The following is a 24,526-nucleotide window of genomic DNA, read 5'->3' as shown; positions in this document are numbered from 1 at the left end:
TTAGTATATGGCCATTCTAAAAAGTTTCTCACTCTCAATCACAAATTACCCTAAAGAATCTCTGTCTCATTTTGCATTCTGATATCGGTCCTGATTAAATTTTCATCTCTAGATAGAAGGGTCCGGAGAAGGGGGATAGCTCTTTTACCGCTGGGCCGAGGAGTAACCGGCAGAGTGGATTGCTGTGGTGGAAGAAGCGACTTGACCCCTCTACGTTGGCGAGCGTACGGGCAAACTCCGCGAGAGCATGGCGAACAAGATGATGAGAGGTGGCGGTCGGCGGAGCGTAAAATATGAAGAAGTAATCATCCTGGTAGCAGCTGGCAGGACTTACTTCGAGACGAAGGTTAGGAACGACGCTTCCAGGAGACCCCCGTGTGGCTGAGCGCGGGCTGGAACATCGGAAGGGAGGGGTTGTCACGGTGGTTGCGGTGGGCGACGGAGAGGGTGAAACGGGGTGGATGTCGTCTACGGGTCGTGGAAGTAGAGGACAGTAAATTCAGTGAAGCATAGATTGCAGTCGAGGATTCCAGCCCGGGGTCGAGCTTAATTTCGCGGCCACCTGGAAATCCTTTGGTACCGTGCCAACTCATTGCCGGATTCATTCATAACGAAAGAGACATACAGCCCTCAAAGGTATCGTGCGCCCTGCCTCCTCTCCACCCACCGCTGTTCTGTCTTTGTCTCTCTGATAATTATAAATAGACAATTTCGACTAGGCTGGACGATTAAATCGTAGACATTGCCGCAATTTCCGCACATCTTCACTCCTTTGTCTTAACAATGTCGGAGTACAAGTTCAACTATGACACTCTCATCATAAAGTATTCATCGTGAAAACGATATTTAATAATTGACCCAATTGCTATTAGCATTTAATTTGAAGTTCATAATCCATATTTTAAATACTGAATCTTTTTGAAGCGTATAACGTGTCATAAAACTTTTTGGCGGGAGGATAAATTACAATGCTATTTCACACGCAGGCAAATATTCTTAGATATATTTTAAAGAAATAACTGGTTTGAAGTTGAAATCGAATAGCTTTGGAAGAAACTCTAGTTGTGACACAAATTCTTCGAAAAGAAAATGCTTCAAATTATTTGTATAATTATCCATTTTACTATATTTTAGAATGAGAATTTAGCGATTCTATTTCCACTTCGAACAACTCTGAATTTCAAGAGATTTGGATTGTAATGGTACGCTTATACGAAGAGGGAATCATGTAGCACCAAAGGTGAGTAAGTCACCGCCTTCGGAGTTCGTGGACGTTAAATCCCCGACACGACGGTGACTACACGCCTCTAGACAATTCTCCACGCCAGGATTCTGTCAGAAAACCTAATCCAGCAGGTCGACAACATAATTAAGACGCGTCGTTTCTAACGAGATGTCTCGGTAAAGTGATGCCACCTACTCATCCCTTCGTTACGGGTATAGATAGGGACCAGCTAGAAAGCGGAAGGTACTCCCATCGTGTTCCAATTACCACCATAGTGTTTGCTTTCCTTAAACAGAGAGGCGATCCTGTCAGCCACGGGATAACCGCTCTTGCATTTATCCATCGACCGTGTGAGAATTGGACGTTGGCCAGGTTTATGACAAGGAAATTATTATTTTTAAAAACAGATTTTAGCTTTTCGGCCATTCGTGTACCAACGTTGAGGTGATGTATGATCTAGACAGTTAATAACAGATTTAGATAGCATTTGTAGCTTCCACTTTTCCACGTCTCAATAGTAAGTATTCTGTCATAAATCTCATACCTTTTAAGCGTAATACTTTATCACTCCCCCAGAGAAACGTCGCGTTAAGGACACAAAGGAAAAGAGGATACTACAGACTGCTTTTCTCACAGATAGTTGGTAACAGTACATTAGAGTTTTAACACGGAACAGGGTTTAAATATAGTATTCACACAGAGTTTCAACATCCAACAGCATATACACGATATCGTGTAGACAATATCGTATATACTAGAATATGCTATAGAGAACAGTCCTCCAACAACGTGCAATATTTGGAAACGGGAGACAACCTTAGCAGACTGCATGACAAACGCGGTGAGAACAGAAAGTTCCAAGCCACGAATCTAAGTCATAGAGTTTGGATGGCAGTCGATGAAAACTATTCGTAGATGGAAATTGCTTTCGACGAATGGTTCGGTAGAGATGTGCACAACGGCGTTGAATTCGGTCGACACCGATGGTGGCGAAGGTGGTGATCGTAGGGGTGGTTTCCTCTTCTTTCGACGTCTTTAAAGAAAATTGCAATTCCTCGTAAGTGACGTTTCTCCTCTCTACGCGGACGTTTCTTTTTCCTTTCTTCTTGGCTGCCTCGTGACTCTTAGATGATTAAAAATATCCCCGCCCCTTCTGTCGAACACCGCGGGAAGCATCCAAGAAGATTGCAAAGTAGCCATTTAGCGCTCTAGCGCCGATGAACGAAGAAAACGTCATTGTACGATCGTCGTTCGTCTAAAGATTCCTGGTTTCATCCGTATTTCCGGAGAAGTTGTCGTTTCGATGTTAATTTACGAGAGGATTATGAAGAGCGGATAACGGACGACTGTCTTTTATTAGACAGTGGACCGATGACTGAGCTAATCGAGGATTAGCGTGCAAACAACTCGCTTAAATTGAAACCTCGTTTCCCTCTTTTCAGGCTTGTTACTCGCGAATTTTAAAAGATAGGAATCCTAATAAATTCAGAAACTCCTTTCGACGAGCTGTCACGAAGCTTCACCGATTTAGTGGATCGTCCGTGTTTTGGTTCAGTTCACGCTTCTTTTTCGGGTCTAGTCTCTTTTATATTCACATATATTCGTTTCGACGTCGATCTTTCCAAGATAGGTGAAACGTAGATTAATGAATGACAAAATTAATGGCGTTTTATCACATAGTGACGAAACGTTACGATGTGCTAAATGTATCGTGTAATTCAAGTTTGTTTACACGCAGCCAGTGCAAAATTAATATACATTTCTCATAGCGATGATGGTTTTAATATTTGGAAAACATTTCGTGTTTTAGCGAATCGGACATAATTAAACGCATTAAATAGAAATGAATCATGGCTGGTGTTGTAATTCCGTGATTGATTGTATACACGCGCAACGAGCTTAATTAATAACGAATAGTTAATAAATAACGGGATCGAGTAAACGCCGTCCTATTCTCTTAATACCGGAACACTGTGTTTTCACCGATATCGAAAACCAGGCGTCTATGAAAGCGTTAAAATTAATATGAAATTAACATCGAATCCTTCCTCGCGTTCTTCTAAATAACAGTTTGGTGAAAATACTTTGATTCTTGAATATTTTTGACGTTTTAAAGCTCTCGTGAGCGCGAAAGACGCACTTCTGACAGAGGTCTTTCTTGATTTCGACTCGAGCAGAGAGAAATATTTTCGTCTCCGTCTCCAACTCTCACTTAAATACACGTTAATATCGTTAAAACGATGACATAATGTCTCAAGAGCTAAATCTCGAATATTTCACTCCCGGCTTGGCTATTTTAAATAGTACATTAGGATAAAATCCAAGAGAAATTACCAGCCGCTTTCAAGTTTTAATTAGAAAAATGTATCGCCCCGTCAATTTTTTGTCGTGGCAATGCACTTTTAATCACGGTGCTCGTGCCCCTCGCCGAGATGATACATTCATTACGTCCAGACTATGAATATTTATATCCTTTACACGGATTTTCGTTATCTTCTATGAAGTTGCCGCATAACCGAGGGATCGTCGCGTTATTATGCAATTTCCATTTTACAACAAATCGTCGATTGACTACGATGTCATTGTTTTACATCGAGTTGAATTAAAAACAGAAATGGTTACGTGCAACTATAACCGTTCACGAAAGTAAAATTTTTTTAAACAACGAACGACGGAAAAATTCGCTTTACAAAGCAAGCGCGGAAGAATTTCTCGTTTTTCGCGTTTTTCTCTCTTTTGCCGTTCGGCAAAAAATTTACGCGCCGATGAAATTTAGATCTGCGTCTTTCAATTTTCACGCTTTTAGCGTGGAAAACGCGGCGTTACGTGCACGGCACCGGTGACCCGGAAAGAATACGAGTTTTTAAATTTTATATTTGTTGAAAAGTGTATAAAGGGAACGGAGACAGACTTTTGTTGTATTTCGGTATGGATATAGTCCTAAGGGCAACCTGTGATAACGTTTGTCCGTGTAAGGTAACCATAAACATAGGCTTAAACGTGTACTCGGGACTAGGGAGCATGGTGCAGCTTTTTACATGTATAAGGAGAAAGAAGCACTCAGAAACACAGTGTGACGTATACAGACGGTCCTGTTGCAGAAAGGGAAGAGTTTTGAGACGCCAACGAGGAAGGGACTTCACAAAGTTTCGGATTTTCAACTCGATTTACTCCTTCACCGAGTGTACTTGCTTTTATGCCAGGCCCTGTTAAAGCTCGATGCTTCGTTTGCTTAGGTTTACACTGTTACATTGAATTTTGAGTGCTCATATTAGCCGCCCGTACTCGCTATTTGACTTCCGCACACGTGTTTACACGCGACTGCGACATTCTAAATCGAATCAACCACTGCACCCCTTTATTTAATTTTCTACTTTCTGTACGTATGGTGACTTATTAATTGGACATCACAGTGTTCCAGAGATCAATATTCTATACATTTGAATATAATAGTGTTATTGAATTAGTTGTTCATAGATGTATTAAAACGCTTATTAGCTTAGTAGTTAATAGTTAATGGAACTGTCAATTTTATTTATTATATGTACACAGTATTTTGCGCGATAAATGACAGATTAAATAACGTATTTAAAAAACGACCAATTCGTATCTTTATGTTTTTAATTCCATATTTGTTCGACTGCTGTAGAAGAATTTTAACCATTTTTTTTTTTTTTTTTTTTTTTTTTTTTTTTTATGTATATTCTGTATTCTCAGTTGTTCATTTTTTGGACTCCTTTGACACGGGCATTTTGATTGAATTTTTTTAAATTTCTACTGACGAGTTTTGTTACACTGTTATATTATTTTAAGTACTATTGAACACATGTAAGCTATATTATTTATCACAGTCGTATAACGACATTTTATTTGAAAATACGTGCATCTTCATTTCTAGGATATTTATATATGAAATAATTTTTTCTCTTTTCCTAGTAGAAAATAATTGTTGGTTTTCTCAGTTTGGAAAAACTCTGCACGGAGAGAGGATCGAATTAAATACGTGAAATTCGCAAAAAGAAAAATACACACTCTCTCTCCGAAATCGAACCTGGGACAATTTATTCGAAGACAAGTACCCTGTACAGGACACGACCGTAGTTCCTTGTCATTGGTTTTATTATCCTGATATTATTCCGAATATAGTACTGCAAGAACATTAATTCACGTTAATTTGGACTCGCCGATGTAGCACATTATCGTAAACTGCAATAAATGGTTATCCAATACTCAACATTTCACAAATCACTCTTCTAAATATCATACTTTACAGAAACTGACAAAATTATAAAAGTACGTTATTTTATATATAAAATCTAGTTGCTAATCGTAAGTAATAAAAAATTCACTAATATTTTGTAGAAATTGAGTCCATTCGTTGTTCTTATCTTTATTATCAGTTCTTATGTTTTTATCATTAGGTTCAGTATTAGGTTCATTCAATTTTCTTAAATAAGTAGATACATGAATGGATTGTCAAAAAATAATTCAGACTCAAACTCAAACTCAATAAAAATTTCGATATCGTTAATTGACGACGACGCTGTCTCAATAAATTTTTGTTTTGTCTATCGATAACAATCATATTTAAAGGATTCCACCTTTATCCCCATTCAAGTATGTTAAGCTTGTTAGTAGCACTCGGTATCTAAAAATTTCTTAAAAATTACCCAGGCTTGTCAACGAGCCACTCTGGCCAGGAGCAACGTCACCTCGTAAAAACCGTGGAAATGATACGAGAGCGCATAAAGTACCGCAGTGGTCGAGCGAGCCGGCATATTGGAAACCATCCAATAACCCACTTGGCTTGCTGTATCGTTGCCACGAGAGAGGTAACAAACGCAAAAAAGGGGGACAAGCAGAGGTGTAGAGGGGCAGGAAAAGGAGTATGAAATAGAAGCAAACAGAGAGATACGCGAAATAAAAAAAGAAGAGTGACAGAGCGAGAGGAGGAGAGGGAGAATAGAATAAACAAAGAGCAAAGCGAGAAAGAAAAAGAGAGTCCCACGGCGTAAAACGAGAAATTGCAAGGGATGTGGAGGAACGATAGGCCGCGAGAGAAAAAAATGACAGAAAGGGATAAGTCGTCGCGATGAAATTCAATGGCCACGAATTTTCTCGAGAATTTATTACAGAATTTATCACGCTTTCGGTGAGTTCAAAGTTCCAACGAAACGTGGAACACGGACGAATCGGCCGTGCTTTTCGCCAGCGATTTCGATATTCAAATGGTCGCGCGTGTAATTATGTTACACGTTATTGAAATTTCGTTACGCGTCGTCCGTGCGTCCGTAAAGGAGGAACAAGAGAGAGAGGGGCTTTAAAATTGATGTAATCGAATAACACGCGCGAGAAACGTCCACGTGACTCGAATCTCGATGCTGTGTGCCATCTGCTCGTGACAACTGACGCTGCATTGTATTAAAAAATATTGCAGGTTGCTCTTGTGGACGCTCGTGCTACGTTAATCGAAAATGAAAAAACATGCCGGCGAAAATATGTGACGAACGAGAATATTTTGGTCAAATATCTTTGGGCGCTTTAATTTCGATTATTCATCCAGTAACTGTTTGCAGTATTTTTCAACGGAATTTTTAACCTCCCCAGAGACGAGAATAGTTCCCAACTATCTATCGATCTATTTGACCGGCACTCACGATGAATCCTCGCGAACAGGCCAGTATATATACAGCTTAATATCGTCGCGATATTTCGTTGGGGAAAACCGGTCGAAAATTCCGGCCAGACTATGGCGAATCGATTCGCGTCTGCATTTTAATTTCACTGGCAGGATCTTGGTTAAGAAAGAAAGGGAATCGTCTAGTGGCTCTTTCACCACCGACCAACCGGAATTCGCCTCTTTTTTCCTCCGTCCGCCGACTAGAAGATTCAGAAATAAGCGCGAAGTGCTTTCATTAGAGTCAGCGCGTGAATTTCTCGTTGGATGCGTCCGGTTCGAAGCTCGATCCCCTGTTGGTTATCGTACACTATATCTTCTCCCATAATATATTTTTTCTTCGTTTTCCTTCTCTTTTTCTCTCTTCTTTCTTTTTCCTTTTTCTTCTTCTTTTTTTTTAGTACGCTTAAATATATGAAAAATGCGAGAAAAAATTCCGAGGAAAATGAACCGCAAACGTTTGAAAGCAGTCCGAGTTGAAATATCCACGGTAATCAGCGAATGGATAATTGAATTACGGCAACGAGTTGCCACGGTAACAAAAATTGTTCACCTTTAAACTAAATGAAAGTTGAGAGATTGTTTTTTATCCCTTACTGTGTGGAATATTTCGTCGAGTGATAATGTATGTAATTTCGAGCAAACGCGAGGACCGCACGATTATTATTTTCTTTTACTTTGACATCGAGAACCGCGCAGTTCTGATAATTTCCGCATAATGAACCGGGCTCTTCAAAAATGCTGAAAATCAAATGCCAGACCCTCCCGTTTTATTTCACAGCGATTTCGCTTAATGTTCACATTTAAGCGCGTTTCGTTTTAATGGATTACCTCTGTGCTATTAACGATCGTGCCTGTTCGCTCGCGATGCCCCTTTTCCACTAAAAAAATTCTAACAAACTCGTTGCCCACTTACCCTCAAGGGTTCCGCTGTAGGCGTGCAATGGATCGAACGCAATTTGTCGACCATTCGATCCCTCGAAGACCACGTTTTCATCGAATAAGCTCGTATCCCTCGTAAGCCTCATCTTAAAGACCCTGGAACAGAGAGAAGATCAGATTACACATAATTGAGGGATAAAAGTTAATTTTCTTTCATCTGGTACCAATTTCTGCTAATTTATACTCATACGTGTTGCAACTAAGTTTGTCTATTATTACATGAGCAAGTGGATTATCTAGTTATTTCAATCTAAAATTTCATCATAACCTAATAAAACTTTCTTATATGACAGAAAATAGATTACACGTAGAACTCGCATAAATTATATGTTCGTTGTATAATAATTTCTACATAAATGCATGAACAATCGATTATTAGATATTAGCGCGCGATATATTCCGCGCAACTTACCGCTTCGTTAAAAAATTTATGTACAGCGTACACAATGTCTCTACATCTTTGACGAGTAAAAAATAATGTTTTCACGTAATAATTGAATAAACTCTGCGCTGTACGTAGTTCAAAATGGATACCCACAATCGACGATAAATGTTTCGATCCAAAATAAACGACATAAAAATAATTTAAACGAATAGATATTCGAACATATTTCTCGTTCGGTAACAAACGTTCATCGACATATGATGTTTTCACGAAATCGCGATACACCGGTATTGTAAATGTAATTCAACTCGATTTATTAGATTCGGAACGATGAATTACAAACGTAGCTCGCCCCTGTGAGGTGCAATATTGGTTTTGCAAGGAGAGGACAAAGTAAAATATATAACGTAGCAATAATAGATATAATAATAGTCTTCGTTTGTTAGCTACGACCTGACTTTGCGCACAGCATTCGATCGGTCTGCTTTTCATCAGCTAGTCGATTCTCAGTCGATTCTCAGTCGATTCTCAATTATTCTGATTAATCCCATTTCTCGCATTTTTACTTATTCGAAAATAAATCAGGAAAAAGTAATGTAACAACGATTTCGCAAAAATCAGATTTTTCTCGTACTTCGTTAAAAAATTTCCATTCAATTTATATCAGGTCGTTCCGTAAGTAATTTCGTTCCCTACTTTGCATTTTGAATTTTAATAACTTTTTGAAGAGTGAAATTCAAAGATTATCAAACAATTGAAAGACTCCCTTATACAGCAATTTTTATCAACTAATAGTATTAGTAAATTAACAAGTTACAAGTAATTTTTTATCAAATAGGGTATTAAAGGAACATGTAATTTATTTGATTAACAAACTTGTTACCACTGTGGAAAGGTACTTATTAGTATTACTAACTTGTAAAATTTCACTAATAATATTAATTCAATAGCGCAAGGAGGCTAAGATAATATATTATCCCTGAATGAAAGAAGTAAACTTCATTCGTTTAAAATTACATATATTTACAGATATTTGTACCTTAAGTATAAGTTAGATATGTAAATTACTTATGGAATGATCGCGTACCTGCGAGTTTCGTACCAAAGCTTCTAGGCATTTAGACTGAGAAACACTGCGACAAGGGGAACTAAACTTCACGGGACAGGTGTGTCACATAATAATCGCGCGATGTAACGCAACGAGGGCCACATATTACGTTGCAACCAGTCCCTTACGTGTTCGAGCTAGTCGTGCGCGAGGTTTACACGCGACCATGCTCTCGTACAATCGATAATCCGATCGGGAGGGGTCGATGTTTTCACCTAATTATTGTCTAAGCCCGTGATAGTCTATCGATCGAAGTCCGCTCTCCTTTCATAGTTAACGTTCCGCTGATTTCAATCATTCATCATGGAGAAAGCTGGCTCGCGTTTGTGCACGCGGATGTCACCGTGATAATGTACCTAATGAGACATTGAAAGCAACGCGTGCAGGATTAATTCGCGCTGATGAAGTGGTTATCGACTGTCGAACGCTTTTCCCCTGTGTGCACGGCTTTATCTCCTACGCGGGGCGGAAAGATTGATGAAACCTGGTAATTTCGTGATCGCACGTAGTCATCGATGCTTTTCATCGAACACGACAGCCTTTGTTTCTCACGTTAAAGAAAGTTAAGGTAAAATAGCGTTATTTCAATCTCATATTTGAGTCAGGCCAAGTAATTCAGCTTGTAATTCTATGAATATTTATTAAGCGACCTACATTTGAAAACCGACTGTTTGACTCGTTGGTAGAGGCATGATAAAAAGCAAGATACATCCTTAATATCCTTTCGTTATTACATTAAGAACTACCGATGTCTAGTATACAACAAGTTTGATTATTCCGTGCAAAGTTCGAGATTGAATTTTTAAATATCGAAGCTTACATGATTGGAATAACTCTCTCCTCTAACAATCTTACTCTAACTATACATACTATATATATACTACATCGTATATATTATATACGATGGAAATGAGAAAAATGTCATTTTCGAGATAACGAACGGGGGTGTCTTTTAACCGAAGACGTAATTTCTGGATGGAAGACCAAGCCCTCGTGGTTTTCGTTCGAGTTCCGAGGAGCTGCTCTATTCTGAAAAGTTTCTCTGTTTGACCTGGATCGCGTGTAAGAAGATAAACTTCGATCTGACTTCTCGGGAAAACAATGTAAACTCGTAAAGTCGAAAGGTAACGGAGGAAGAAAGCGGATAACGAAGAGCGGAAGTATTATATGTAAATGCGCAACGATTCGTGAGAGAGTTCATTTTTAATCAATTTATGCAGCAAGTTAATAGCTGATTGTTTTGTATGCGAAATAACGTAAATTGAAGCGCGCTCGACCGTCATACTTTTAGCAACTAATATCACGATGTCAGGGGGTAGCTAATGCAACCAAATTGGTAATGTTATCGTGTACTACAGGGAGCATTAATTAAATTACAGCGACACGTTAATTACCATATCGCTGTACCAATAATCATTTCACACGATGTAACGCGTGATTTAGATACGGCCTGCCTCGCTGGTAAACGTGGATATGCGCGTAAAAAATTTCGACATTGTCCTTAATGCTCTTCACGGTAAATTGTTATGCAGCCAACGAAGACGATAATGTTCGTTACTCTATATGTAAACCCTGTTAAAAGCGCGTAATAGCAGAAAAAAAGAATCATACATATTTATACGAGCGAACATCGAAGATTTAACATTCCTGCAAATGTGTAATACATATAAATGCCCATTATGCGGAAGTAATTACGGAATTGGTAGGTTGAAAATTTACATTCAGAGGGAGCGACGAATTCGAATGGCTGGGATTTAATGAATTTCCATAATGGACCGAGGCCGAGACGCAAGAAGAGGCTTTAACTGGATGGAAAAACTGCTTGAAACATGCGCAGCCCCGCTGTTTCTTCAAGAAATACCGCTCGCCTTTGGAACCTCGTTTCTTCCTTGGAAAAATAGTTTTTTCAAGCCAATACCGTTTAAGTGGAACGAGCAACACTGATTTACACGATTGAGAAGCTAATTCGAGACTCGTCCTATTAAAGAAACGATGAAATAGTCGGAAGGAATGTAACTGTTCAAACAACGTTCTCGATTGGTTGAATTTTCACGTATACGAACTGACCATCGTGTCAGAGCAACTCATTAGCCAACAATTTTAGTTAAAATGAGTTAACTAGTTCGTTGTGCTCGCACGAGTGACTTGGCTATGAAACAAATCTCGTTAAAATAATTTGTGCCAGTCATTAACCAAATACCAGCCATCACTTAGCTTACAATTAGACAACAAATTCTAGCAGTTGAACGAGCACAAAAACTGGAATATTTAGTAGCGAATGGAAAACGAACCAACCAATCAACGGATTAAATCTTTTTTTTAATAAAACTATCCTACGGTCGTTGAGACGCGATCTCTTCAACGCGTCGCCGCTTCGAAACGCAATTCTCCAACAATTGTTTCGCGACAAAAGAAAAGACAGCATAATATCCTCTTTTCTGTGTAATAACGAGAACGGCAAAAAAGAAACAGAGAATAAGGAAGCGGATTACAACGTTCTATAACGTGCGTAAACGATTCACTGTCGCGCTATGTGCCGCGCGCTAACTCTCATAGAAGTTACTCAACAGTAATCATATTGCATAAACGTTAATGCAACGCGAAAACTGTTGTTCGGAGAGCAGAGTATTGGAAGCCGTAAATAATTTTACCGCGCCATGTATTTCATGATCGAGACTCAATTTCTTTCGCTGAGTCGGTTTTAAATACATAGAAAGAGAATAAAATACGCGTTGAGACACGCGTGAGGTTTGATTCGAAGCACGAAAAGCACAGAACTGAAATTAGCAGTTTCGAAGAAAGGTTGATTGATTTTATCCAAAAAAAAAAGAAAATAAATTGATAATAAAAGTAGGAACTAAGTTAGGTATTAATTCTGAAGATTTTCTTCCCTCTTTTCTTTTTTTCCATTCCTTCCTTTATTTCCCTTTCCTTCGTCCTTATTCTCTTTTTTCCTTCCTTACTTCGTTCGTTTCTTCTTTCCTTTTCTTCGCTCCTCTTTCTTTTCTTCCCTCTTCTTTTTCTTTCACATATGTATGTGCAGAGCCGGGAAGATGACTACCGCAACGACCCAAAGATAAGAAAGGTTCCGCTTATCATCCACAGTCGCGTGTTTTTATATTGTTTTATTTACATACGTGATAATACGCGTGCTTATCTTTATTATTGCGTTAGGCCTGTCAAAAATAATCAATTAGACCCGTATTCCTTACGCTAGTCATTTTTCCAGCTCTGCATGCAATACATTTTCGCCACTTTTTTCAACTTTTTAAAAACATTGACTGCCATAACAATGTGCCATTAGAACGTGCTGGTACCTTTGAATTTAACGAATTTTCTCCCCTACTATGCAAGTACAATAAAATACTTCCTTTTAACCATCAAGCAATATAAGAATTAGGAAACCGACAAAAAGAGATTGATCGTGCTTTGTGCCTGTGATTGTCATGTGGAGATAAATGGAATATTGTTTACAAACGTATTTCAGCAATGCACAATTTCAAAATTGTGAAATTGGTAAAGTTCCATGCAAGCAATGCACGAGTATCGTTCTTTCTCTGTTATGTTGAGAAATTAACAAGAAAGCAGTTGGGTCAGACTGATTTTCATCAACAGATACGGCGTGTTCGACAGAGTAGTACATCCGCAAAGCAGCAATCAACAGTTTCGTCTGATTTCTCCTCGCGTAATTGCCAAGTTTGTCGTTGCATTATGTAAGTCGGTACGTGAGATTACTGTGTGAATCTTAAGGGAGCCATACATGGAGAAGTTTGCCTGTCGGAAAACATAAGACTCTGTCGCCCCCGGTAGCTCGCGACAAACAGCTGAACGAACACCGGCAGCCGACATATCGAACGCATAAATCCATGACTCTTTACATTTCACTGCTACGTTCATAGTAACTTTTGAAATTGATATATACGGAGACGCGGAGAAAAGTTTGATACGAAAGCGCAACGATATGCATTATGTAAAATAAAAATTGCACGAGGCTTCTCCAACTTTCCACCGATAATCGATAGTGTCTTTCCTATTTCTATCAATCTCTCCAGACGCGATTATCATGATAAATATAATTCCATAACAAATCCTTTTATCAAAGATGTACAATTTTCTCAAATACTAGGTCTCTATGGTAAGCTGTTAGGGTCACATGGATGTGTAACATTTCTGTTCTTAGGAATTTAGAAATTTCGTTATTTAACACAAGTATGTCTCGATTTTCAGGTCCTTATGATCCCTTCTCTTCGATATTTAAATTAAATGAATTATATTTTTGTATATTTCTGTATATTATTAATTTATAATTCCAGCTGTATAAAAAACAAACGAATAATCGCCAGCAGAAGAGAGTCTCTAAATTGCTAAAGACTGAAGAGCAACTACTAAAAGTGGATGCTGTCTGGATGAACCGGAAGCTGAACCGCTCAATAGTACGTGCAGTGGGCACACAATAGCGACGTCGATGCACATTATTCACATGTGCCGAACACAATACACAGAGGCGGTTCGCGAAGATGCTGGCGCCCATTGGTCGAGTATGCAAACGACGTTCACGTTAGACGTGGAAGGAAACAACTATTCCCAAAGTTTGGATGTAGGGTGCGTATCTGCGCGACATTACTCGCCAGATAGCAATATCGTGTGCAGATTTGCATCGGACGTGCTGTGACATTCTACCTCCGAACGAATTGTACACGTGTGCGCGCGCGTTTTCGAGGAAAGCGAAATATCCTAGAAACGCGACGTTTCTAATTACGATACGACGGCAGTTTCAGATGTTACAGGAAGTCAGACAATGGCTGGTATTTCTTAATTAGCGTTCGTCTGGTACCAATTACCAGCAACAATTTCTAGATAAAAGCGAGCCAGCTTTTAGAGGCCGTTTAATAATATTGCCGATAATTGATTTATGATTCGTGAAAGACATCGCGTTTAGAATGGAAACGCGCGAGAGAAATCAAACGGTATAATACGTCGGCGAATTAACGTTTGCTTGAATTAATTAGAGCAGCCTGAATTTTGTCAGGCTTCCGTACCAACCAAATTGCCTAATAATTCCATCGGCTATTGATTATCAATTAATTTAAGTTTAAATGCTAGCAGGGTAATTAATCCCACGTCGTTCGATATTTATGCAAAATTGAATTAGAACGAGCGAACGTTATGAGAATATTAATCGATTTATTCGGCCATCGGTTCTGTAATGAAATTTTAGTTCGTCCATTTAGATTATAAAAAATTGAATACGTTACACGTTCCCACTTGACTCTATTTCCAGGCTTTCTACTATAATTTCGTATTTAAAGGTTCGCATAAAATTAGCTTAACAAGAATCACGACAATGTGCTTTCAATGTCTTGCGGCGCTGCTCAGCGAAACTCCTTCAAACTTTTCCCACCTCGTTTTGTATAACATCTTCATTTTGGCAATAACCATTTTGCTACTAATTTAAGAGTTATATTAACACTAAATCTAAAAAAATCCTTTCTGCAAAAAAGGAAGAAAACAAGAAGAAGAAGGAAGACACGCTTCCCACCATCTAAGCGATCTGCCTGTTTGAAATAAGTTTGAAAGGTTAAGCAACTGAGAGACGGTCTGAGAAACGCGAATATTTATGGAAATTCCTGGTTACAGTTGGCTGCGTCGTGGCACGAGAATTATCGTCGAGGCACGCGTTATCCCGTTATTGCTCAATTTACGCGAGAACGACGCTCGCCTCCTCGAAAGGACGATTAGTCAGGAGCGGTGAGTGATGCATGTACCATTGAGAAATGGGATTAGTTGCAAGGGTAATGCACGCTCCACCCACGACAACCTCGTTTGCCTCGTAACATACATTCACGAAAGGGACACGTTCACGTGTACACGGCTTCACGCACATCGGAGGAAAACGCGGGAAGTAAAAGCCATTTCTTGCCCTCCCTTACCCGTTGCTTTATGCTATCGTTCGTAGAACGACCTTTCCCAGCTGATTAATGCCCTTGGATGTTCCCACTTTCCTGTCCCTTCATTCCAATGGTTAAATACACATATGTATATATATATCGTGTTAATTTAAAATATAATATATTAGTAATAATGTAAATGTTTGTTTTATCTATCTTATAAATAATCTTATAAAATGATACATTTATGTGTCTGATAAACTGTAGTCGTTTCTATCGAAGTCTTGTTCGTTTAATAAATTGATAATTTCACTCGATACAAGCAATGTATTCAGTATGATTAAATGTTTCCATACGATACGAACAAGCTTTCTTATTCACTCCAGCGTTTAAGTATTTACTCGTGTGAATTTAAATAATGCAACAATTCAGCAATAATTTAAACGTTTATCTCGTCCAATCTGCTGTCTTGTGACAGACCAAGTATGGACTTATAAATATAGCAGCTGGTTGAAATTGCATAAAATTATATATGTGATTAAGATTAGACATTTCTATTGGAAGTTCGTTCGCTTAATACATCCGATAAATTCACTCGATTGTAAATAATGTATAAAGTATAAAGTAAAATAAAGTATAATAACTTCTGGATTAAATACTTCCATCATATTCTTCCAAAGCTTCCTTTTTGAATTCTACGAACTTTTCCCGATTAATGGTTTTCGATACACCTATCTGTCTATCCACACGTTTCTATTTGATTTTATCTTGAGTCTACTTTTTCAAAAAGTGAAGTATGTAGCAATAACGTTTCGGCTAAATCAGCTGAAATCAACTATATTGACATGACTATATTACATAAAATGATATATTTATGTCTGACTAACTCTGGACGTTTCTACTGATGTTTCCGATTTCTTCTTGACTATGAGTGTTTCTACTGAAAAAATGTATAATAACTTCATGATTAAATATATGCATTGCACTTCTACAAAACTTTATTTCCGATGCTATCAACAAATTTCCTGATTTATTAATATTTTTGAACTCGCCCACCTTACTTACACTAACGATTATGGAAATGGTTTGTTAATAAAATAAAAATTTCTCTCGTTTATTACATTTCATGTACTACTATTAACGGGAATTCAGAGGAAGCAATCGTTCTTAGCAAAGTAGGAAAATTGAATGCAAATATATTTGCTAAGTATATAGTAGAGACGTAATAGACGTAAGAGGAATAAACAGAACTTAATAGAATCTCTCATCGGTAGCAAAAGATAGTTCGATAAACAGAGTTTAATAAGCAGAGAATCGTTAGTCCATGATACCGAGGTAGAAACACGTGCAGCACCTATAACCCACATGGAGAGAGGTGGTCTACCCTGTTTGCCTCAGTCGAATCGATTTCGAATTGATTTTGGTACACTCTCCGGGGTGCCCTTTTGCCGATCGGCACGTCCGAATTTCTACAATTAGAAGACGTAATTGGCTCGAACGCAATAAGTACTGATATTAAGGTTAATTGGAAGCGTATCGCCAGTTTATTTGCAACGGTCCGTCCGATTATCACTCATTAACGAACAATCCAATTAAATCTTAAACGGAGGCTGCCGACAAAAGAAACCGAGATTCGACGAGGCCAACGTAGCTGATTTTAATTGCATCCTTCCCTCTCTCCATTCGAAGGGGTGAATCCTGGGAACGGGTTGGGTTTAACTCGAAAATAACGCTAACTGGTACGTTCCCGTCGCGATACCATTGTCCAAGCGATAACAATCGCTCTTTATCTACCCCTTTGCAAAGCGGGTTAACCGTGAAAAGCTGTTTTACCCTTTTCGAGTAGCTCGACCTTTCCGTCCGATAATTCATTGTTACGTCTTTCTAATTATACTACACCAATATATGTATATGTATAACGTGTAACGAGAAAGAATTGCTCGATTATTTATGTTTCTCCGTTGAAAATATTGTCATTCAGTGAGCTATTTAGAAACTTCTAGTGTTGTTATCGCTTCGAATTTTCCTTAAATGCTAATGCACAATTTATCTTAGAATCATTCGGTAAATCGCGAATTGGTCATTTTAGTTAAACACATTGGACGATCCAATAGAAGCAAAAAAAGACCTTAAATTCTACTCGCGTCCATACGTTGCCTGATTAGAAAACGGTACATGTTTGATCATCTCCGGATATACTCGAGTTTTGTCAGGACAGCCAGAAGAGATACGAGGCCATAGAATTCTCGAATTTATCCTCTACTTAGGTTTATCGAGACGCGGGGAGAATTTCAGTTGTTTTCCCTCGAGTTTGATACTCTGGCCGTCGTAAAACCGTCCCACCATCGGCCTCCATAACCGAATCAGGCAATAAAAACGAAGTTTTATAGTTTGCAACCCGGAAAAGGTTTTGCGAAGAAAATCTTTCAGTTTTGCTTTCTGCTCGGCCAGTAAACACCATGGTATGCCACGATATCTCAAACAGAATCGTATTCGAATAATATAATGTTGCAATGTTAAATACGTTCAGCGGTATGTCCCAGTGTTTTCCAGTGACCCTCGAGTTGATTCTGTCCTAAATTATGGACCATTAAAGCTGTAAACTAAGCGGTGTACCACGAATCAACCTCTAAACATTACCGTATTCGAATCGGAAGACGAGCAAATGATAAAACTCGTAATAAATCGAAAAGCAAGCTCTGTCGTAAAGCATCTTCACCAACACACCGACCACTTCCATTATATATCCAGACTATCCTCGCGCGTTATCCGTGACCGAACCGAGCATTTATAAATTTCACCGCCACTTTCCGCTGGTATTTTTTCCCCGCCACGTTCCGCCGTTCGTGTTTCGAGGAAAATTTAGTGCCGCGGCAGCGAGTGCATCCTCAAGGGGGCAGAGAGATGTTCAGGGTTAGAGATGTGGCGTCTCGGCCAGCGTGCACGCGATTTCCCTCGATCTTCGAGGCTGAATCAAAAGGAGAATCGACGCACGAGAGCCCGGTATCCGCGACTCGAATAGGAATTCTGCTTCGTATCGACCAAGTATTTTCGATTCCATCACGAAGTCGAAGGAACCGACGCGGATGCATCGACGATCGTGAATGGAAGAAGTAGAATAAACTAACAGGTCAAAAAACTGAATTTATTTTACCCTACGTGTGACGAGTGATGGGAGCAGAATAAAATCGATGTCACGGAGTTAGATAAAGAATGGGTTTGATAAGAAATCAAATATACAGAGAGGAATGGAAAAACAGTGGAACCAATAGTGAAAATGATGAATCAATGGATAAATGAAAGAGAATTTATGAGATAAAAGAATTAAAGGGAATAAAGGATTGTTGATTTTCTGACTTTAATGTATTTTTACATCGTACATATATGTCTGTATATTAAAACGAGCAATATTTTGAAGATTTTAAAGGGGATGAAATTTTGTTAACGTGAGATTGAACGACAACCTAGTAAATTTTAAAACTGCTAGATGATCATAGTTTTCTCCCGTGATCTTCAGTATATAGGAAATTTTAGAAAAGCTAAGGCAAAAGCACGCATAACAGAGAACGGTTCAGCGACAGTGAAACAGAACTGTCGCATCTCTTGAGTGTAACGCGGAGATTTAGAGGGCTCGTGTCGATGGCACTGACAACACAATGACGGTGTATCACGATGCTCAACGAGGCATATGGCTACTGTGTCGAGCCAGTGTCACATAAGGCTGACGATAGTTGCATATGTAGAGAACATACAAGAGGCTAAATATCCACCTACCTATTACGTCATGCCATTTGTTCGGCAAATGTTACATTATAATGTGTTTCTAATTGATTTTCTATGATACTCCACCCTCGATGCTATAATTTGCTTAATTGTTAAATTATGGAAATTTGTTCGTTTCCCTCTTTATGTACATCTATTGCCTAGTTTATTCCTCCTTGCCACATACCATTCAATTCCAACATATAGAGTGACTTATTATGTAACAGCGACCACGATAAGTACATATCACGTTAATTTGAAGCATAATATAATAGCAATAATTTAAACGTTTGTTTTATCTAATTTATCGGTGTGATCGTTATTAAACTCGAATTCATGAATATAACAATTGATCGAGATTGATTACATTGGATGAAACGGTACATTAATGCCTGAGTAACTTTAACCGTTTCTACTGAAACCTTATTTGCGTAACGATCATGCAATTTTACTTGATACAAATAGCATAAATAAAAGATCGTAACAACTATAAAATTAAACATTTCCGTGATATATCAAAATATTAAAGATTTCTTTCCGAACGTGTATTCCACCATTTTAGCCCATATTTTATTTTGTCGTTCGCAGTGAATCGTTTCAACTACTGACGCGTTCAATTACACGCACAACTTCAGACGGTCGTGTTGGTCCGGACGAAATATAATGAAACAAGTCTCGGTTGGTAAGAAGATTCGGCTTCTTTGGCCCAACTAGGTTCTGAAAGTTGCGCTCTCACAAGAAACTGCTTTCTACGTGCACAAAACAATTACCTCTTTGCAACGTGACGGGCTAAGCTACTAGCATTTGCTTTGTATTACTTCGGTGCCACGTAGAAAATCATCGCGGCACTAACGCGTTGGAAACTACGAAACTTTTCTTAATCGATGTTCATGTAAGTACGAGCTAGTAGAAAATTACGTTTTCTTTCAGACAAATAACGATCGACGATCACGCGGCTCTGTTATTTTAAATTGAATTTGGTAGAACCTCCGTTATCGGGTTCCATTTTAATCGATTACATTTTTATCGAGATGTAAACAATTGACCTATAGAAAAATCATTTTACGTATACCACATTCGACATCACCATATGCACTTGCCATACATAACTTTCATATCCATGTTCTATAAATTATATGTTCTATTGTATATTCCATTGTATGTTCTATAATACCTTTTAAAGTTTCGTTAGCAACTTAACACGACTGTCATGATTATATTGATAGGATTTGAAACCGATTTAAAAATATACGTGGCAGTTACGAGCTATTGATTATTTTTTTTTTTTTTTTTGTAACGATTTGCAATCGAAATATTTGCACGATCAATTTATTCGTTATATTAATAATCCACAATATTACATGTGACTTTTTGTTATTAACAACCGATGAATGATAATTGACATATATTCTCGGATTAAACGATCACACACTCGATCCCATAAGAATCAGTTTAGCGAGAATCTACTGTACTACTAAATGTACTACAATACTAAACGTACTAATTCTCACTTTGTCGTGGAAGAAATTTGAATATTCTCTAGATTTTTAGTAAAATCCCGAGTTCGCCCGAGTTTACCTAACGCCATGATCATTTATACATCACGGCCAATGTTTATTCGTTGACGTCGAGCCGAAATGAAAATTTATATTCCTCTGTTACCACGGTAAAACGGCCGTTCGTCCATAGATTATTCCGCCTTTGACGGCAGCGAGAAACTGGAATTTTCCTCGATAAAGCTTCCCCTCCCACCTGTTTCTCATTCCCCTGTTGACCGCGTTACCATTACTGGCAGATTTCTTTTTCTTGCTGCATATATACTCGGAGCAAGAGTGGTACGTGGTTTTACGAACCTGTCGAGAGCGTGAAGACGTAGATTCAGCGTCGCGTCTCCCGGATGCCCGGAAGCTGAAGTGTCACGACGACTTCTACTGCGATGTTCCCTTAGAGCAGCCGTGTCGTACCAAACGGCGCTATAGTGTCTGATGTACGATCCAGGAATGATCGCTGAAAACAGAGAGAAATGTTTCGCATTAAATTCTTCATCTTTGAATAAATCGTTAAACATTCAAAAGTATATCGTTAATCTCGTCACGAGCCCTCGGTATAATTTTTTCAAGATTTTCACGGCCTTTACATTCAGTTCGTACGAGATGATTGACTTAATTTCGCGTGAATTAATTGGGACGTAGAAAGGATACTATTTAATCGGTCTGTATGAGTTTGTTCTTGCACACCACAAATAACTGACCACCTTCAAAATACTGAAACGATTCACACGTCACCCGAATTAGGCAAAACACAAGGCAACGGTATTTGTTACTCGCTCTAGATTTTGTGGGTTTATGATATGTTAATAGCTATCAAGGTACAAGAAGAAACTCTAAACCTACCATTAATTTAATTCTCCTCGTAATGATATTTTAAACCATTAAAAATTCTTTCTTCTATCGAAACTAAAGATCGATACATGAAAAATTGAAAGATCAGGCAGTGGAATTAAAACTATTGTTCATAAATCAACGATCCTGACATGCTATAAGAAACAAAGAAAATTTCTCAGTTCCAAATCAACTATAGAATACTTTCTCTATCGCCAGTAGAAAATAATTCGTGGTAACGTTGAAGCATGGAATTTTCACAAGAGTTGCAAAACTCAGTGGGACGCGGGTCTCCGGTTTGAAATATCGAGGGATCTAAATGCAAATTATTTCCGTGGTAATACATTTTCTCGATTCGGCGCGCCCTATCTTCGCCGTGCCGTTTCATGCACTTCAAGTCGACATTTATCTATTTACCGCACGCAACGCCGTAACGATTCCAGCCCCTCGAGCTTACAACCCCCGAAGATATTATCGTTCTGCTTTCATAATGCCGCGAGGTGGTCTGAGACGAAACCTGCTGACTTATTTCTTCGAGGCACGGCGATCAATTCTCGCGATTCGTCATCAGGAACAAAGAAATTCCACGATGTCGTCTATCTTTTGATAAATTAAGTTGCCACCTGTGGTCGATGGAACATGGACGACCTTCCGCGAATATTCCATCTACATCGAGTACCATCGAAAATTCTTGTTCCTCCATTCCATTCAAGGTTCCTTGCTAATTCGATATTAGCCTCAGCAGCTGTTGCTGCCGCATACTTGTCGATAGATGGCAATTATTAATTTTCGGAAACCATGGCGAATCGATATTAGACTACTAGACGTAGCTTAGATAATTTCCCGTCCCATGTGTTGGAAGTTGCAGCTTGTTAACTAGTATATAGTTTAGTTTACCATACACAGTCGCAAAATGCACGGTGATTGAAGTCTCGGTTATTACTCTCGCCACCTTGAATTGGAGCTAAATGTTATGAACGTATAACTAAAAACTCGATTACTAATTTTCTCAATTTAAGATGAAATACTTAAAAAAGAGAGATACTGCTACCTAAGAAATTTAGAATATAATTTATCATACACGTTGCTATAAAGCATAGTAACTGAAATCTTAATACCGTGCCTCGCTATCTTGTATTAAAATTTCAAACTAAATAAAAAAGGAACGAGGTACTCCAAGCTGAGGAATTTTCCCGCGTGACAGTAGAGAAGAAATTTCTCGAGTCGCGAAACTTTTGAATTAATCTTGCGTAGACTGGAGAACAAAGGACCGAAGAATATTTTCATTAGCTGTGCATTATAAAGTGACTGCGTCGTTATTAAACTATCTACCCGCGCAAACATTTGACGCCGGTAATTGCTCGCCGTCACTTGCATCGGGTCACTTTACACCCCCGACAATAAATGCTCGCCGACCTTTTAATCTTTAAATATTTGCCGTTGCGTCGGGACCAAGCACAAATTTCATTCCCACCGATGCTTTTCGCTCTTGAAACGAGTTCGATCGGTCTCGAGAGTCAGCTGTAACTTACGGGCGACACGTTTCTTTTTCCAAAGCTCGTCGAACGCGTTCGAAATTACGCTTCTGTGCTACGTAGATCAACCTCGATTGCAGCTGTTTGCTGGCACCTTCCAGGCGCAACGAGCACCACTTCAAAGTTTAGCTTTTGCTACCAATTTGTATTTCGTTCGCTTCAAAACACCGCGATAACAATAACATTTGTCGTGTTTCACATTGTACGACGAACTTTTTAGCTGTTATCAAACAGCCGAATTTGTTAAATGTTTTTCTACCGATAACCATCGAGTAGCACCGACATAAAATATATAAAATTAAACGATTGTATAAAATACAATGTTTAATTAAATAGTTTCAGATTTGTAACAAGAATAGTTTCAATAATCTAATTGCATTCTCATAGATTAGCGATAAGTGTCGCATATCAATAAAATTCAGCTCTTACTGTCAATCTCCACTCAGTCTGAAACATCAAACGATATTAAAATTTGAATATAAAATAGAACTTATAAAATTAGCTGCCTTTGTATTAGACAGTGTAAATATTTGATTTGAATAACATTTATTGAATTACGGTGCTGACTGTTGTAAATTGTCTATCATCCCTAAATATCGTATAGTAACAAACACCACTCATTAATTTTTCTATCAATTAGTACCTCGTTCGCCACGAAACATCAAATAATAATAAAATTTGTCTTTAAGATGAAACAAAATATTGAATTAGACGTTCTCGGATTTGAACCTAATCTAGTTACAGTGCTGACTCTGATACATCGTTCATCGTCCCCAAGTTGCGCGATATTGACGCGATTAGAGCGATATTGCGTCGCGAGCTCGACAAAAATAGAGCTGTCGCTATTTCTGTCGTCGTTATCGCTACCCATTATCGTAACCGTAACCGTTATTGTCCTGAAATCGCGTACGGGTCTGTGCAGCCCCGTTGAAATCCCATTAATGACGCTCGAGCGGCTTCGAAGCATCGCGATATTCGGGGCAATGTTCGAATCTGCGTCAATCGGCGCGATGCAATTATGACAGCCGATCGGAAACGAAGTTCAAAAAAATGACCTCGATAGGCACTTCACGTCCGAGCGTGGAATAGATATGCTAAATTTCGGTGGCGCGTGTACGCGCCGATATCGTTCGGCCGCCATCACACCGGCCACTCTCTTGCCGACAGATTTATCCGGCATTTCCGCCGGATATCGCACGCACCATTGAGTGACGCATCCGACCGGTTATCTGTGCGCATGGTTCTCGTCGAAACTTCCGCCGAGAAATCGTTGTCGCAGTGAGAATTTCGAACGAGCTCAACGAAACGCTAAGAGATGTGATTTGTTGCTAATTGCGGCGTTAAAATGGTTTAATACGAAATTATTCACTGGTACGGATGTATCCAAGAGCAGAATGGTTACCGCGATTAACCAAAATCTGCGAGTTTTCCAGAGGGTTGAGAGATTGAATTTTCTATCTCGGAAAAACACGTTGAAAATGCAATGAAAGGGAAGATACGAATTATCAGAAATCCTCAAAGCTTCAAACAATACACCTGGTGTTAGAGCTATTGATTACGATTAAATATTGTTGAAGTGGTCGCCACTTCGAAGAAAACTACATCTGTTCTTTAGTTTTCTCA

The 24,526-nt window shown here is 38.7% G+C and overlaps 1 protein-coding gene across 2 annotated transcripts in view; it reads right to left on the bottom strand.

Moving 5' to 3' along the window:
- The window catches only part of LOC132913931 (disintegrin and metalloproteinase domain-containing protein 10-like), a 159,720-nt gene that overhangs the window by 99,061 nt on the left and 36,133 nt on the right, over positions 1-24,526 (bottom strand). For both annotated transcript variants that reach the window (XM_060972603.1, XM_060972604.1), the window contains exons 3-4: positions 20,841-20,994; positions 7,819-7,940 (exon numbers count right to left, since the gene is read on the bottom strand). In XM_060972603.1, coding sequence (XP_060828586.1) covers positions 7,819-7,940; positions 20,841-20,994 — 276 coding nt within the window. The remainder of the gene's footprint in view (positions 1-7,818; positions 7,941-20,840; positions 20,995-24,526) is intronic.

Source organism: Bombus pascuorum, chromosome 14 (genome assembly GCF_905332965.1).
Source record: "Bombus pascuorum chromosome 14, iyBomPasc1.1, whole genome shotgun sequence".
In the NCBI taxonomy this organism is placed as follows: domain Eukaryota; kingdom Metazoa; phylum Arthropoda; class Insecta; order Hymenoptera; family Apidae; genus Bombus; species Bombus pascuorum.
This window is presented reverse-complemented; position numbering and strand designations above follow the sequence as displayed.